Source organism: Sinocyclocheilus rhinocerous, unplaced genomic scaffold (genome assembly GCF_001515625.1).
Source record: "Sinocyclocheilus rhinocerous isolate Xijiao unplaced genomic scaffold, SAMN03320098_v1.1 scaffold432, whole genome shotgun sequence".
Taxonomy (NCBI): domain Eukaryota; kingdom Metazoa; phylum Chordata; class Actinopteri; order Cypriniformes; family Cyprinidae; genus Sinocyclocheilus; species Sinocyclocheilus rhinocerous.
Genome location: NW_015627225.1, coordinates 1924789 through 1941160, shown reverse-complemented (window position 1 = coordinate 1941160; position 16372 = coordinate 1924789). Strand labels below are relative to the sequence as shown.

At 35.7% G+C, this 16372-nt stretch overlaps 2 protein-coding genes across 2 annotated transcripts in view; both read right to left on the bottom strand.

Annotated features, from left to right (window-relative positions):
* Positions 1 to 1574, bottom strand: part of LOC107721767 (uncharacterized) — an 8382-nt gene extending 6808 nt beyond the window's left edge. The window contains exons 1-3 of the mRNA XM_016529930.1: positions 1526 to 1574; positions 1264 to 1364; positions 372 to 514 (exon numbers count right to left, since the gene is read on the bottom strand). Of these exons, the coding sequence (XP_016385416.1) occupies positions 372 to 514; positions 1264 to 1363 (243 nt within the window). The 5' untranslated portion in view covers position 1364; positions 1526 to 1574. The remainder of the gene's footprint in view (positions 1 to 371; positions 515 to 1263; positions 1365 to 1525) is intronic.
* Positions 1575 to 5344: 3770 nt separating this feature from the next.
* On the bottom strand, positions 5345 to 11932 carry LOC107721910 (transcription cofactor vestigial-like protein 2). The gene is made up of 3 exons (XM_016530129.1): positions 11555 to 11932; positions 7471 to 7890; positions 5345 to 6198 (listed from the first exon to the last, which is right to left on the bottom strand). The coding sequence occupies exons 1-3, from the start codon at positions 11835 to 11837 to the stop codon at positions 6155 to 6157; spliced, it is 747 nt and encodes a 248-aa protein (XP_016385615.1). The 5' UTR covers positions 11838 to 11932; the 3' UTR covers positions 5345 to 6154.
* Between the last annotated feature and the right edge of the window lie 4440 nt (positions 11933 to 16372).

The following is a 16372-nucleotide window of genomic DNA, read 5'->3' as shown; positions in this document are numbered from 1 at the left end:
TTACAAGGAGAAGGTGACTTATGAGGACATTACCCCATGTCCCCATTTTTCAAAACGCTTATAAATCATACAAAGTGAGTTTTTTTGAGAAAGTAAAAATGCACAAAGTTTCCTGTAAGGGGTAGGTTTAGGTGTAGGGTTGGTGTAGGGCAATAGCACATACAGTTTTTACTGTATAAAAACCATTATGCCTATGGAATGTCCCCACAATTCACAAAAACAATTATTTGACTATATTTTTAAAAATATTCTAAAAAAATAATATAATAAAAAATATTAAAAATACAGTACACATTCATCATCAATTTTCTCACTTATTATGATGATTATTATAATGACCTGTGTGTGTGTGTGTGTGTTTTAATTTTTACCATGTCAGCAAAGTATGTCATGCCAAGCCTGTAGGATTTGATGCCCTGATCTGCCATCATGTTGTGGACCAAAACCAGTTTGCGATTGGACAACCAGGTCTGCTTACGCTGAGACTCTTCCTCCACAGAACGGTAGATCTTACCTGATACACACAAGCACAGCTGATGATGCATTGTGATTTAAACAGTGTTAACTGCAAAAGTTTTGCTAGTTAAAATGTTTTAACAGACATTCGTAAAAATCAATCAATCAATAAATCAATCAATATAATATTTAATATGTTAAAATTATTAAATAAATTAAATGTGTGTAGTAAATAATCTAACTAAATAATGCAAATATTTGCAAGTGATATTTGGTAGAAAATAAATATCTTAAAATGAATTTGATTATAGTCATCTAAAATATAATTTCACATTTTTCATTATATAGTTTCATATGTTTAAAAGCAAAGCACGAAAAAATTATTTGACTGTCAAATAATTCAACAAACAATTCTGTCTTTTTTAAACATCAATTAAAAAATGTCAAGCATCTTCTGAATTTGTTTAATGATTTTTGTTCCAATTCAACTAGAGGCATATTTTCACATTGCATAAGGAACCTGTTGAACTACCGTTATATCTGTAACCCTGGAAAGTTACTCTGTGTCAAATGTTGAGTTAGGTTAAGTCATTTCTCATATACAGTAGAATAAAAGCCTGAAGTGAGAGAGGACACAATGAACGATGCGTGAGATTCATCGAGACGCTTCTGTCTTTGATTATTGTCTGAAAGGCTTCACTGTCTGTTTTGTCTAGTTTGTTCATTCAGTCAGTAAAGAGAACCTGATGGCTCTCTTTCCCCAAGATTTTAAAGATATCGATAAAACTAAGAAGCAGACTCTCTTACCAAATTTCATTTTCCATGCGTGAAACTCCATGTCCTCCAGAGAAAGACTGGCAGCACTGGCAACAGCCAGAAAAGCAGCGGCAACAACCAAAAACCTCATCCTGCACCGAGAAAAAGACATAAGTGTGAGGTCGGACAAGAGGTGCACAAGATAAAACAGAACTGAGGTATCTAGCGTCACTGTTTCATTTCTTCTGTAATACACCCCCACATTTTCCCTCAAACAGTATTTATTTAAATCTGGTTAAACCTGAGTACTTACTTGTGATTGTATGTAGGCTATACGTTTCCTTGATATCGGTCACCCGGCCTGTCTGTGTTTACCAGAATGAAGATCTGAGTTTATATAGGAGTTTATAGTGTCTCTGATCAGGTGCCTGTCATAAACCCATAAAAGAACTAGTGATGCTGAGTGCACAAGAAAAAAAAGGGGAAATTACGTAACAGCAATTGTATGTGGCTTGTAAGAATGTAATGCTGGGGAACACGCTGTGTGGAAGGAAGTTTCCTCTAAACATCAACTGGAGATTATTTTCTTCTTTCTTTCATCTTTTACAGCGTATTTGTTTGATTGTGTCTCAGCAGTATGTGAGTTGTGATTTTAATTAAATTATTCAAGGCAATGTCAGCAGTCATACCAATGACAACACTGCAAAACATGAGTCATAAATGTTTTGATGAAGTTGCAAATTTTCCGGCTCTTCCAGTAACAAACTGCATGTGACACATTCTTTCAGAACCAGTATACCTGTGTGTATATGTGTCACTGCAAAACATGCTTTTCTAACTTAGATCTTTTGTCTTGCTTCCAGCCAAAATATCTAAAAATTCTTAAATCAAGAAGGATTTTCTAGACAAGCAAAAATGATTGTCTTGTTTTCAGAAAAAACAAGTCAAAATTAAGTGCGTTTTTGCTTGAAACAAGCAAAATAATCTGCCAATGGGGTAAGCAAAATAATCTTGTTTTCTGTTTGAAATAAATCAAAGAAAATCCTTCTTGATTTAAGAATTTTTTGATATTTTGCATTTAAAAAGCATTTTTTGCAGTGTATGTCTAAATGTGTGCTTGTGTGACTTAGCTATATGGCCTATGAGGAAACATTGTGACTTCATCTGAAAAAAAAAAAAACATTCTTGTTTGTAACAAAAATTATATAAATAAAGTAAATGATATATCACCCGTAGAGAAAATTTACAGGTAATAGCATAATTTTAAACTAATATATCATTCCCAAACATGTTGAAAAAATGGAATAATGTAACAGAGAGGTCTTCTAAAGGAGGTTAATTTGCAGTAATGACAGGCTTACTGTACATTGTCCAGTGACAACAAAAGTCTAAGCTATTGCCCTTTTAATAACCGTGTGAGTGAATTTGTGTAGGTTGGTATGGGCTTGTGCATGCGCCCCTGTACCATTTTTTGTATCTCAGATAAAAATGTAGGCCTATACATTAGGATAAAATAATCTGTCATATGAAAATATGTGACTGAGTACTGTTGCATGTCAGCAATACATGAGCTGATCAAACAAACACATGAGGAAATGTTGCATGACTGTCAATGTATAGGCCTACAATATAAACAATGTTTATGTTAACCCAAGACCACAAAGCAAAAGTTCATCAAAATTCATTTGAACAAGCTCCAGGCAAAGATCACCAACTTCCCTGTCATCACATTCTCATGTATAATATTTCACATGATTTTTACTACACTGTGATAATGATTTCAGGGTGTGTGTTTTTTTTTAACTCATTCTCTCTTCTCTGCCTGTAAGCATTGTGATTAATATAGCATTTGATTTCCTGTTAATGTGAAATACCATTTGAGTGGGAAGATTCAGATGACTCTGAATCACATAGCTTTTCTGATTTCTTTGAAAGGTTTTACCCAACCCCTGACATCCTGTTTACCTCAGTCTCACAAAGATGTTGCCTCATTAACATATCCTTGCTCATTCTGTATCACCTGCCCTTGTTTTTATGAGTCTCTTTTTCCCTTCACACTGTCACATAATATATTTTTGCCGCTCTCTCAGATGATCATGAATCCTGTGATCTATGGACTCAAGGCCAACTTAAAGATCAAATTAATGTGTCTTTCTGAGCTGTTTTTGCACTGTCATGATAGAGGTAAAAGATCAGGTGACATGGCACAGAAGCGTTCCCCACATTTGAAGAACAGATGTGGTTTTAGGGTAACATGCTGCAGTTCTCTATAGGATGACTGGACTCCTTTGTATTGAAGTGGACAAAAGTACAGAGCTCATCTTGTTTTTTGCACGTGTTTTGTGGTGGTTTCAAATGTATAGATGTAGGCATTTGTGTGTTCTCATGTGTTAGTGCTTAGTGTACATTTTATGTATAGGTGCTTGTTTGTGCACAAACATGTTTTCTTCCTCATTATTGTCTATCATGATGAAGCCTAATGCTCATTGACCAAGACTTAATTTATGTGATCAAAATACAGTAAAAACAGCAATTACAATGTAAAAAGAAACTGTTCTATTTGAAAATGTTTTCAATTGTAATTTATTCATGTGATGACAAAGCTGAATTCTTAGCAGCCATTACTCCAGTCTTCAGTGCCACTCGAATCTTCATAAATCATTCTAATATGCTGATTTTAATATCCTGAAATTAAACTGACTGTATAGTTGTGCATAGTTTGTATCATAATAATTTTGCATATTGAATCATAATAAAGTTGCTGATCATAATAATGCTAATGCTAATAATAATATATTTCACGGTTTGATTTTTGTTTATTTTTGTACAATTTTGGTACTGTACGACCACCACTTAATTTTTTATGTAAAATCCTAGCAAAATCAGTTGAAAATGACTGATCTTAACCACACTAGGTATATTTAAGCCACCAGATGACATTAAAAAAACACTTGCTTGCTGCATTTCTGATCACATGTTTGAAGTATACAATTTTTATAACTTGTGTCAAGTGACTGATTGTATCTGTGTCCTAAAAACTTGGACAGACAGATGACCAGACAATATCTGCCCACAAAAATATTTTCACTTTTTACCATCTAACACATGATTGCCATATAACAACAATATAACTGCTTAATCATGTGACTTTGTCCGATTTTAATGTTTTTCATAGATTACAATACTTGTGACATACAAATCAGCGTTTTTTTGCATCATTTTGTATACTATACCAACTGTATTATTATTTGTTTTACTTAATATATATGTAAATCAGATTTTTTTTTTTTTTACACCATTTTCCACGAAGTTTGGAAAAACAATTACAATGCATGACCAGCAGAGGTCGTTTTTGTTTCTGCTCATGTAAGTGTGAAGTGAAACACCTGACAAAACTTTAAAGGTCACATACCATTAAATGTGCTTTCTGAATAATGGCTTACACTTGAACTGATTATGAAATGACTCAATGTCTTCCTTATTCTGTAAAAGTGCAGTAATGTATCGCTTGAAAAACAGAATAACTCACTGCTTTGTTCTTGTTCTGGCCTATTTATTTAAGGAACTTTGTGGCATGCATTTTTGCTACATATATATTCATAATCAACTTTCTGTTTTATCTTAAAACATAAATATAAATAGTCCCTGTTGACAGTCAGAGATTTTGTACCAGCTGGCTGTCATGTTTTACAGTTTTGGCAGGGGGGTCTTAGAGGAACCAACTATCCATGCACCCGTTTATAATTTCATGACCAGACAAGAGTGAGTTTGTGACCTACAACATCAGTGATAAGCCTGGAACATCTTTCCTTCCAGAGGAACATAAACACAGTCTGATCAGTATCAAATCTGGGCTACAGCATCCCACAATTACACAAGACACAAAAGTAAATCAAGGCTTTCTGTAAGTGACCTTCCTGTCTGTGACTAACATGTTAGCTGGAAAAGTTTCTTTGGTTCACGCTCTAGAAATCTGGATGCCACAAAGACAAATCAGATTTTTAACCTACAACCCAATTTTGAAATATCTAACAAGTATTCTTTTTAATATTTCATAACCATAGACTTTTTTTTTTTTTAGAAATGAGTAATAGGCCATTACAAGAACAAGGCAACATATTTAAATGCATGTTTAATATGGAAATACAAACAATTTCTTACACTTTTAGTCTTAACAGAACATTCATTCATTCATTCATTCATTTTTAATTCAATAAAGTAGACTCACACATAAAAAAATACACCAGAAATGACTTTCCCCTTATAATAAAATTTATGGAACCTTGCCATTTCTCTGAAGTGGTTCATTAACCTGGAAAATCACATCATTTTATTTCACTCTTTAATGATAATTTATGGTTTATTAATTCTTTAAATTCTCTCAGATTTATTGTAGCTGTTTCACACCATGGCACGTTTTCCAAGAAAAAGAAAAAATTAACAGCACTGGCCGAAAGTGTATTTTAATTGAAACACATAAATGCTAATGTATATATAAATAAAAATACTGTACATGGGAAGAAAAATAATGCAACAAAACAATACAAACACATTGCTGCCATCCTTATTCAATCAATATAAACAGCCAGATTTTTTGAAAATGTGTCATTCTATATACTGCACCATGCGATGTTTCTTACGTCTCACCGTCCAAACAGAGAACCTTAGAGGACAAGCTGGATTTTTACACCACAATAAATTAGTTTAACAGATCAAAAAAACAGAAAGACCATGTCGTCTAGCACCCTTGCCTCCCCTAGGCGTTCTCTCCTCGCCCTATGTTCATATCTCCATGGTGCACACAAATAGTCCTGGAGCGTGTTCAGAGCGTGTGCAGAGCTGGTGAAGAGAGCCGCTGTGCGTGGGGGCTAAAGAAACAACAGTTCGGCTACAATGGGCCAAACTGCAGGCTTTAATTGGATGGTCGATGAAGGGCTTCTCATTAAAACCAGTAGAGCTCCTTCCCTTTCTTGTGGTGCTGGAGACCTGTGGTGCAAAGCAGAAATGAACACAATGGCTGAACACAAGGAGGAACCATTCACACACACAATCTCCATGGTGGCTGCAAACTCTCTATATAATAAGCACCAACAACTGAAGCCAAACAATCCATTTCCTGCCATTAACCTGGAGGGTGTGTGGCTCGTTTGCTTTAAACATAATTCATGCACTTTTCTAAACAGAACATTGCGCGAACTTGATCGGTAATTTGCTGGTAAACTCTCAAGTTAGTTTGGAAAACGAAGTTCTGTATAGCACACATGAAAGCTTAATGGCTTAATTTTACAAACTGAGAGTTTACCAGCAATTTACTGATGAAGTTTACACAATGTTCAGTTTTAAAAAAGCGTATAATTTATGCTGCCAGAAAAATAACTAAAATGCTAGAGCTAAAAAAAAATAATAATCATTTTGTGAGCAGTTTTATGCATTTTTACATATTATATTTTGTTTTTATATTTTTACGTATTATGTGTTATGTGTTATATTTTTGTGTCACAGATCTTGAGACACATCTCTGGGATTGTAAGTGTATGGATCTTTCTACAAAACAGGTCTGTGTCCTTTTTATACATGTGTGTAAAAATGTGGTTTGAGCTGATGCTGACTTATACTGTTTATTAATATAGACATTTTTGATGTTGTGTTGCCAGGTTATACAGCAACCTTATCATTTTTCCCTTTTTAAAGTCACAACCTTTTCTATTAATCAACATAAATCACTAACATAATCATTATTTTAAGAAGTGCACTCTTCAGTTAAATTCTCACATATTAGATTCTCCTCTTTTGTCACATTATCTTATATTTTGTTACTTCATTTTAGTAGGAGGCGATTTTCAGACGTCAACCCTGTTGCCAAGATTTTGTTTAATAAACAGATGATAAATAACTCAGTGGATATTTGTAGAAATATCAGCATTAGATTCTGTTTAAAGAAGCACCCTGTAGTTTAATTACCTTGAGCACAAGGCTTACAGTGTCAAATTAAACCATAAACTCATTCTGAACACATAATTATATATCTCTAAATATTAAAACATATTAATTTCTCTTGAGATATCACAATGCCATTTACTTATTTTATTCATATTTAAATTAACATTAACATTTAAATACATTATTTATCTGGTACAATGTTGTTGTTTTTTTTAAACATCACCTTCATTAAATATGAAAAGCACATATTTAATTAAAAAAATTCATTACAGTAACCTCAGTACTTGCATTTTATTTCCCTACATTAGATCACCTTACCTGGTTCCATGTTGAGAGCCAGACTCTGTGCCACTTCCCCAGGTGGAAGCAACCCTGGCCATGTTGGGGTGGGTTCCAGCTTTCCCACATCGTAATGCCCGGGCAGCGTCGGCAGATGAGGCGGCCGGACGGCAGGCATCAGTAGGGGTCCGAAGTGGGCATCCAGCCCAGGAGGGGTGTACAGTTCGTGTAAGGCCCGTGGAGGGGGATAGGGCTGGCTCTGAGAGTAGCTCCAGGAATCTGATGGGTGCGGGTGAGCGTGTGTGTGAGGCAGACCCGGGTGCAGGACCTGGGCGTAGGGGTCCATAGCATAAGTGGGAGCACCTGTGGGATCACAGTGGAGTCGGCTGGGTGGAGAGGGGTAGTTACTGTCCCAGAAAGATGGAGGGAAACTGCGCCGACTGGTTGAGGATGAAGTATCTAAAGGGGAGAGAAAAGAATGAGAATGACAAAGAGAAACAAAAAGCAAAGGGTGTAATGTGATGTTTGCTTAGAGACAATTTACTACTGTAAATTTTGATATATTTTCATTTTGGATTGTAAATATTGGCAGATTTGTAAGTCAGTGGGATAATTACACAAGCGACAACGGTCTATCAGTTCTAACACCATGGCGAAAGTTCGAGCAAAGCATGCTAACTGTTCTGTCTTTGGCCTCAGAGGAGACAAGAGAGCAGTATACTGCATATTATTACTGTATATCACCTGCTGCCACACAGATCTAAAATAAGCATGCAATTTCTTTCCCAGCTGTTTACCTTCACAGACATAACCGACTGTTTTTGTAACGCATGTGTGCTTTTAACAAACTTGTGTGTATTTGACAGTTTAAGCGCAATACGACATGAAAGAGAACTTAGTTTAGTAACGTTACTCATATGCCATGTGACAGCCACTTTCTGTGTGTGTGCTTTGGATGTGTGGGCTATATGGTTTAAAACGTATGATTTCAGCACGATAGACATGATAATCAAAACCAAACAGATGTTTTTTGGCAGAGTATCTGAGGTATGAGCTGTAAAGGCACAGGCCTTTTCTGGAAAAGGGGGTTGGGAGCAGTAGCTCATTTGCATTTAAAGATACATGCACGAAAACAGTGTGTTTCTGCTTCCACTCAAAATAGGCATTTTCAAAATGATATAATAAATTATCAGTGGGGTATTTTGAGCTGAAACTTCGCAGACACATTCTGGGGACACCTGAGACTTATATTACATCTTGTAAAAAGGGGCATAATAGGTCTCCTTTAAGAATTATTTAAGCATCTGTTCAGGTTTGTCTCACACAACAAAATCTCAGTTACACAGTATTGCCATTGCTCTGTTTCACGAACGAAAATTGTTCCAAACAAAGCCACAGCAGAACCTTTGCGAGGAACACAGAGTGGTGTTTCGTTCGGGTTGAGCGAACAATTCAATGACTCATTCATTACAAAGACAGTCACTTGTTTTGTTCCTAAATGAATCAGCCACTTTGAACAAACTGGTTGGATGAATGATTCAATTATTCACTAATTAAGACAGGGATTTGCTGCCAACTACTGGTGGAATTAGTTTCATGTTTAAAAGTATAGGCAATCCATCATTTTTTCTTCATTTTTTCATTAATCATTTAATATTTATTTTGTTTTTTTTGTTTTTTGTTTGTTTGTTTTTTATTGTTTTTACAAATAAAAACACCAAAATCAATACAGTACAATCAAAAATATCAATACTTTTTCTGTTTAGTAATGTCCTTATAAAGGTTGAAAAAATGCACCAGAAATCAATATATCGGCCCTTAATGAAAAGTTTATTTCCGTCACTGCTACTGTTGCTATGGTGACCTCCTCAGGAGAATATGACCCCTGTTCACGAGCATCTCTCTTCTGTGTGCTCTGACTAACTTGTAATCTCAAGTTTGTGGTTACTGAAATGTTGTCTGAACACTGTTGAAACATTGAAACTTCCTCCTCAAACGCTCCTATAATGTGCACGCTGGTGTCGGTTAGTTATCATATTATTAGAGGTCCAGCTGAGATGGCATTTCTCTGTGTCTCATTTGTCCACATATAAGGCCGTTGCACCTTGGACTTTCAGGTCAGGCTTGTCACATGATTTCCAGCCCCATGCCCTCAGATGTCTTTCTGGTTGAATCATGTGGTGTTCCATTTGCTTCTAAAGAGCTTAGCACACATCACAGAAATACACATGGCCACATGAAAGATGAGAGACGGAAAGAGAGAGAGGGAGAGCTAGAAAGGAGTAAGAAACCCCATCAAAGAAATACAAAAGATGAAGAGGTCAAGATATTGACAAGCAACAAAAGAGCAGAAGAAAGACAAGAAAAAGGCGTAGACTTCTGTCTGCCATAAAGGTCTATATAAGGCACGAAGTTAAACCTGGAGGTGGTCTTCTCCTTCTTCTGCCCCCAGCACCTCCACAGACCTGCAGACCCCTGTCTCTGCTCATACCCCCACCTGTTGTTTTTACTAACCCTCTCGCCCCCCGTAACCCCTCATAGAATGCGGAGGGAGGGGTGAAGTATGTTTTTAGCCGTTACTTTTATATTTAGAATTCCTCTGAAAAAAGACACCGGTGATGTAGTCGTGATCAGAGGATGGGTGGGCGAGCTCCTCATAAATCTGACGCACTGTATTGTGAGCCGTTTGAACGCAATATGAGCTCGAGCCACTGCGCTTACCGCCACGTATAAACATAGTATCTGTTGGGAGGCAGGCAGCGTCTGAGAGGCCAGATGAAGATGTCATGGGGAGGGAGGGAATATACCAAAGGTTCATTAAGGTAAACACACACAAATTAAGCACCACCTTGCATACACTTGTGCGAGTTGGTATTCAACAGATTACTCACGCTATCTCAGCTGGCGGCACAAAAGGGACAGAAAGTGAAAGACATTTGTGACTGTGCAACGGTGGTAAATTTTTAGTTCGCTCCTGTCCTTAAAGGGATAGTTCAAACAAAAGTGAAATTTTGGTAATCATTTATTCACCTTCATGATGTTGTGAGCTCATATGATTTTCTTTCTTCTGCAGAACACAAAAGAAAACATTTTAAAGACTGTTTCAGCTTTTGTAGCTTGAAACTTATTAACCTCTTTGACTTTCACTGTAAAAAGTGATAACCTGCGATTGTTACCTTAAAGTAGGGCTGTGCAAAAAAATCGAATGCGATTTTCATGCGCATCTCGTCAGTAAAGCCGCTTCTGTGATTAGTAGTTAATCTCCAGCACGTGCGTTCAGATGGAGCTGCATTTACTACACAGAGCCCTAGTTCACTGACAAGCTAGGCAAAATCGCGTTCAAAATCGCAGGCGATTCATTGCCGATTATGAATGCGATTTTGTGTAGCTTGTTCTACCTGATTTAACCCATACAAATAAGTGTTGTTGGTATAAATTGATGTATATAGGTTGGTTTATTGATGTTAAAATATTTTTGACTTCAATAAAACCAGTTAATTTAGATGTTACGATTATTTGTGTATGTATACAAACAGCTGAAACATTCCTCAAAATGTCTTCTTTTGCCTTCCTCAAAATACTAATTCTAAAAGGTGTTTTTCGTATTGATTCAATAGAAGAATCATTTTGAGTTCCCCAAATAACAAAAAAAGACACACAGTTAGGAAAAGTTCTTTTAAAAAAAACTTTTTTCTTAGTGTAAAGAATATTTTAATAATCTGAACATTTTGTGCAATGGTAAGGTGGATAATAAAAGTTCTTCATGGAACCAATGATGCCAATAAAGAACCTTTATTTTTACGTGTGCAGAAGAAAGTAAGCCACACCGGTTTGGAATGACTTGAGGATATTATGACATGACTAAATAATGATAATTTTAATTTTTGGGTGAATTGTAAAATTGATAATTCTTTCATTTCTCACTGACTTTGTACTAATAAGCACCTTTATTCAGTTACATTAAATTCAAATCGATTTGATTCAGTTCAGTGCATTTTATTTGAATACAACTGAGCTGAGTGCACTTAGCAGAGATGTGTGTATGCAAATGATTTGCAGTAATTTTAAATTCCCTTGCATCTGTCTTCATTCAAACTAATGGGTGCTTTAGCCGCACTCTCACCTGTGCTGGGAACACTGTGCCTCTTTTTGCCCTCTGCCTCCATATAGGTGCTGAGAGCTCTGGAGAAGTGTTCGTCCACCACGCTGCTAATGTCCCCTTGGTAGTAGGTAAAGAGGACACATCGTGAGCTCAGGTATTCTGCATCCCTGACTTCTTTGCCCTTCGTAACCTCCTCTGCTTGTCCGGCCGAAGGATACGGTGATGGGGACAGACCCCCTGAGCTGGAGCTTCCAGCAGAAACCGGGACACCCTCCGAGCAGCACGGGGTCCCCACGCTGTCCATCAGATCCCTACAGCGAGACGAGGGGCTTCTCAGACCAAGAGGTGCCTAAGAAAAAGAAGTAGCTGAGAGACATTGCGACACAATCTGTTTGTGTGTGTGTGTGTCTGACTGTGTCAGTGTTTATGTATGCTTGTGTGTGTGTGCAATTATGAATGTATACAGGCGTGTATGATAGTTGCGATCATATATAAAATATATATATATGACCAGATAAGACCAGGGCTAGTTGTCATATTCTCTGTAATTATCTGTGGTGTGTAATAAAAAAACAGTTACACCAGTGCTTGTTTTCTCAGTGGCTTTTTGTTTGTTTGTTTATTTGTTTCAAACATCTTATTCTAAACTCTCTTAAATTAGAATTATTTTTGTGAATTTTTCAAAATCTTCAAAATTAGAATATCACTGTTTTTTTTTTCAAAGTATTTGGTTTGAAAAAAACATAAATGCATACTTGTATACATTCAGAGTAAAGTCAACTATATAATGATTTTAACTATATAATTTTTTTATAAGTTTTAACTGAAAGACTGAACAGTGTTCTCAGGACAGTCAGATCAAGACAAGTTACCACCTGTGTTGTGAATGTTATTTCATATATATTTATGCAATTTATCAGTCACAATATTTGTTGACCACACTTGTTTGATATTATAGTACATTACCTTCGACATGTTTGCTATTTCATTAAAAAAAAATTTTGTTGTTCACCCCACACCAAGACCCCCGACCGCCCTCGAAAATTTAACTGCGTGATCCACACAATGCAGAGCAGTGCATAGAGTTTGGGCTACTGGTTTGATTGACAGACCACATTCATCTATCATGACTGCTGCCCAAAGCAATTAGGTGATGGAATTGTAAACCACCTTTTTGGAATAAATATATGCAATATAAATACTTTGCATAAATACTTAGCACAACTGTAAGGCATGGCTGGTTGTAACTCTAAATCAGTTTATATTTTAAGTATTTTATATATAGTATTTCATATCAATAATAAAGCTATAATATAATATTATTTATATATTTAAAATATACTTAATTTAAACATTTATATTAATCATAAGTTCCAACATTTCCAAAAGGCTAAAAAAAAAATCGAAAAATAATTTAAAAATTTGATACATCATGTAGTAAACTACAGTTAACTTGCTGTGCTGAAGAACATTGGCTGATTCTCAGGGTGGCACAGGGGTGTGAGGTAGTCTGGACACCCAATCCATACCAGCACTTGAGCAAAGAGATTCCTCTCAAATCTAGCTCACATTATCACCTTCACTTAAACAAACACGAGGTCAGTCAAACACACACCTATTAATGTTGTCTCTGTCCCACTAGTTTACATTAATATTCCAAATCCAAACTGTTAATGCTCTCTTCAAGAAGGAACCTCCTCTAGATCGTGCTCTGTTAAATGTGTCAGATATTCTACCAGATATTAATATTGGACCTTGAGTGCCCGGAGTTTTCTGACAGACATTCTAGAAACGTTAGGAGAATCGTGTGGAATATTTGCTGAATTTCATCCAGCGGTGTTAAACAGAGAGGAATGTCTCTGAAGTGTTTGCTCAGGGTCGACCGAGGAGATCTGTGCCAGAACTCTATGTCAGCTTCAATTGACCAATAAACTCTCCGTCTAATATAACTGGTTTCAGACCAACTGGTCCTGCAATGTAAAGTGTCAGAAATATCAGAGCTTTTAAATAATATGCTATTAATTAGCTTTTAAAATAAATACATAAAATAATTATAATAAATAATAGTAATTTTTAATATATATATAATATATATATACACATACAGTATATGATATCTTGTTTTATAGGCTTACTTCTGTACTACTACTACTAATACTACTACTAATAAAAATATAAAAGTAGCCTTATACAATGAGATATTCATTATTTAAGCAGTTCCTATATGTATAATCACATAAAGTAAGTACAGGATTTTCACTGTGCCTTATCAGTACTAAAACATAAAAAAATACCTTTCGGAACTTCATGCAAATGCAATATAATGATTTGTTTTAACACCCAATATAGTTGCACAATAATGGAGTACATTTACGGGAATGAGAGACACGGACACTTAAGACAAAGTTGGATCAAGTTCGGCACTGCTGTCGTGAGTACATGCTTAACTATTCCCTGCTGGAGGTCAGGAGGTCTGGGACCATTAACCTCTCATTTTACATGCATTTAAAAGACTTGTTATCTGAATGCGTTCTGGAGTCATGGACATGCTGTTGCCAATCTAATGTCTGTCTCGGCTGAAGCACACTGTGAAACTTTACTCACATTGGTGTGTTTTTTTTGGGATACAGGGGGAATGATGCAATGCCACAGGGAAAGGGGTTGAGAGCTTCAGCGTGATGGACAGCTGCTCCTGACGACACGCAGCACAGAGTTTAAAACAGACTCTGCACGATGACCACATGTAGGAGGAACCATTTATATTAATGGCCATGACCGATTGCTCTCTTCTTTCAGAGTCTTCCCAGCAACACATATCCTTCCTTTTTGGAACAGTAAGTCATTTGTCATTACTAAGAAAACAGGTTGTATGACTATATGCGTATGCTTGTGATGTCTAGCCCAGTCTGTATCACAATCTCTGAGCCCCAGCGTATGACCCCTGATGTAGAGCTCTGAGTGACCAAACTAGGGAACAGAGGAGAAGGACAGATGGCCCCCTCCTTCCCTTCACTCTCCTTCGAGCTCCATTTCTCTTTATTCCTGTTTCATTCACTGTCCAGGCCCCTCTTCCTAAGACTGTGTGTTTGTGTGTGTCTGTATTTGTGAACGAGCAGAAAATAAACGCTGATTACATCATTGTTCTGCAGGACTGCGGCTCTCTAGGACCGAACTTGCCTACCCCTGGTTTAGACCCTTCATGCTAGACCAAATCTCTCTCAGTCGTAAAACTGAACTGACAACTCAGTCAGGTGATCACAGGGGTTAAAATACCATGTAACATACTGCAGATAGTTTCGTGTTCTGCAACATTTAAGTTGACAAGGAAAATTCACATTCAGATTCTTGTACAGCTTGTTTCATTAATTATGAAATACTTTAAGGAATTTGACATAATAAGGTAACATGCTATACTAAAAAAATTCTAAAACAATTTCAAATCAAATATTTATATTTATATAAATTTGATAATTATTTAAAATGATTTTATACTTTTAAAATGTATTTTAAAAGTAAATCTTTAAAATATACTCTTTACATTACACTTTCATATATATGTTAACCTTAAAATCTTGATGTTATTTAAAAAAAAAATGAATGTTACACATCTTATCATTTGCATTGACACAAGTGTTGTTTTAATAATCATTGAGATACTATTAGTTTTTTTATATATTTTTTTCTGTTTTTCATTTTAAAATTAGTTAAAGCTTAGCAATTTTGTTGTGTCTTTTATCATTTTTAAATATTTTTTTAAATATGTCTATATAGACTTTATTAATTTTTTTGTTTCAGTTTTAGTTTTAGTTAGTTTAGTACATCAAGTTAAACTTAATAAAAAATATAATAAATAAAAATGTTGCCTTGTCAACTAACTGAAATAAAAATATATACATTTTCTTGAATGCTTTTAGATTTAGTTAACTATAATTACCCCAACTGACATAAATCTGTGATGTGGGGAGCATTGGATCGCAAGAGATGGTTTATATTGCAAGTACAAAACAAATAAAAAATGAATTCCTAAAAATAAATACAAAACCCTCTCCTTACCACTTGCACACTTACCCATGTACATAGTGGGTCAGATCCTGTGAGGGCCCTGAAACAACAATCTGATTTTAGGGCCTGGTCTGGCTCATCACCAATGGGGTCAGGGCTGGAGGTTATAGTGTTGTTTGTCTTCTTCAGCTATAGCTCCATGTGTGGCGTACAGTTGCTGCATAAGCGCGCGCACACACACACACACACACATGTGCGCTGTCTGTTACCACAACAAAGGCCACAAGCAGTCTGATTCTACACTATAATCAGGGCTCTAGAATGTTGGTTTAACTTTAGCCCCAAAACTCTTAACTGTGTTACATGAGCTAGCAGGAACTGAAGATGCTTGATTGTCATCTAAGATTATCTCAAGCTTAACAAATCTGCTTTCAGACTGAACCAGATCATCCTTGCATGTCCAATTACAGTATGTTCTATTTTTCCCTTGGCACATTTAATCACAATTAAACTATTGCGATTAGACACATTTGGGGTTCAGTATGACTCCTTATGCAAGGTCATTCCTTGCTTTTGAAAGGCCAGCATTGTTTGTAAAACCATAGGATCATTATTTTATTTCAGCATTTTATTTTATTAATTTATTTCATATTATTTTATTATCTTAAATCTTTTTATTTTATTTTATTTATAACAAAGTGGAAAAGATTAATTATTGCCTTTAACACAATAAACCTTTTATTAACTTGATCATTTTATTTTATTTTATTTTTAACTCAGAGGATTATATTATATTATGTTATGTTATGTTATATTATATTATATTATATTATATTA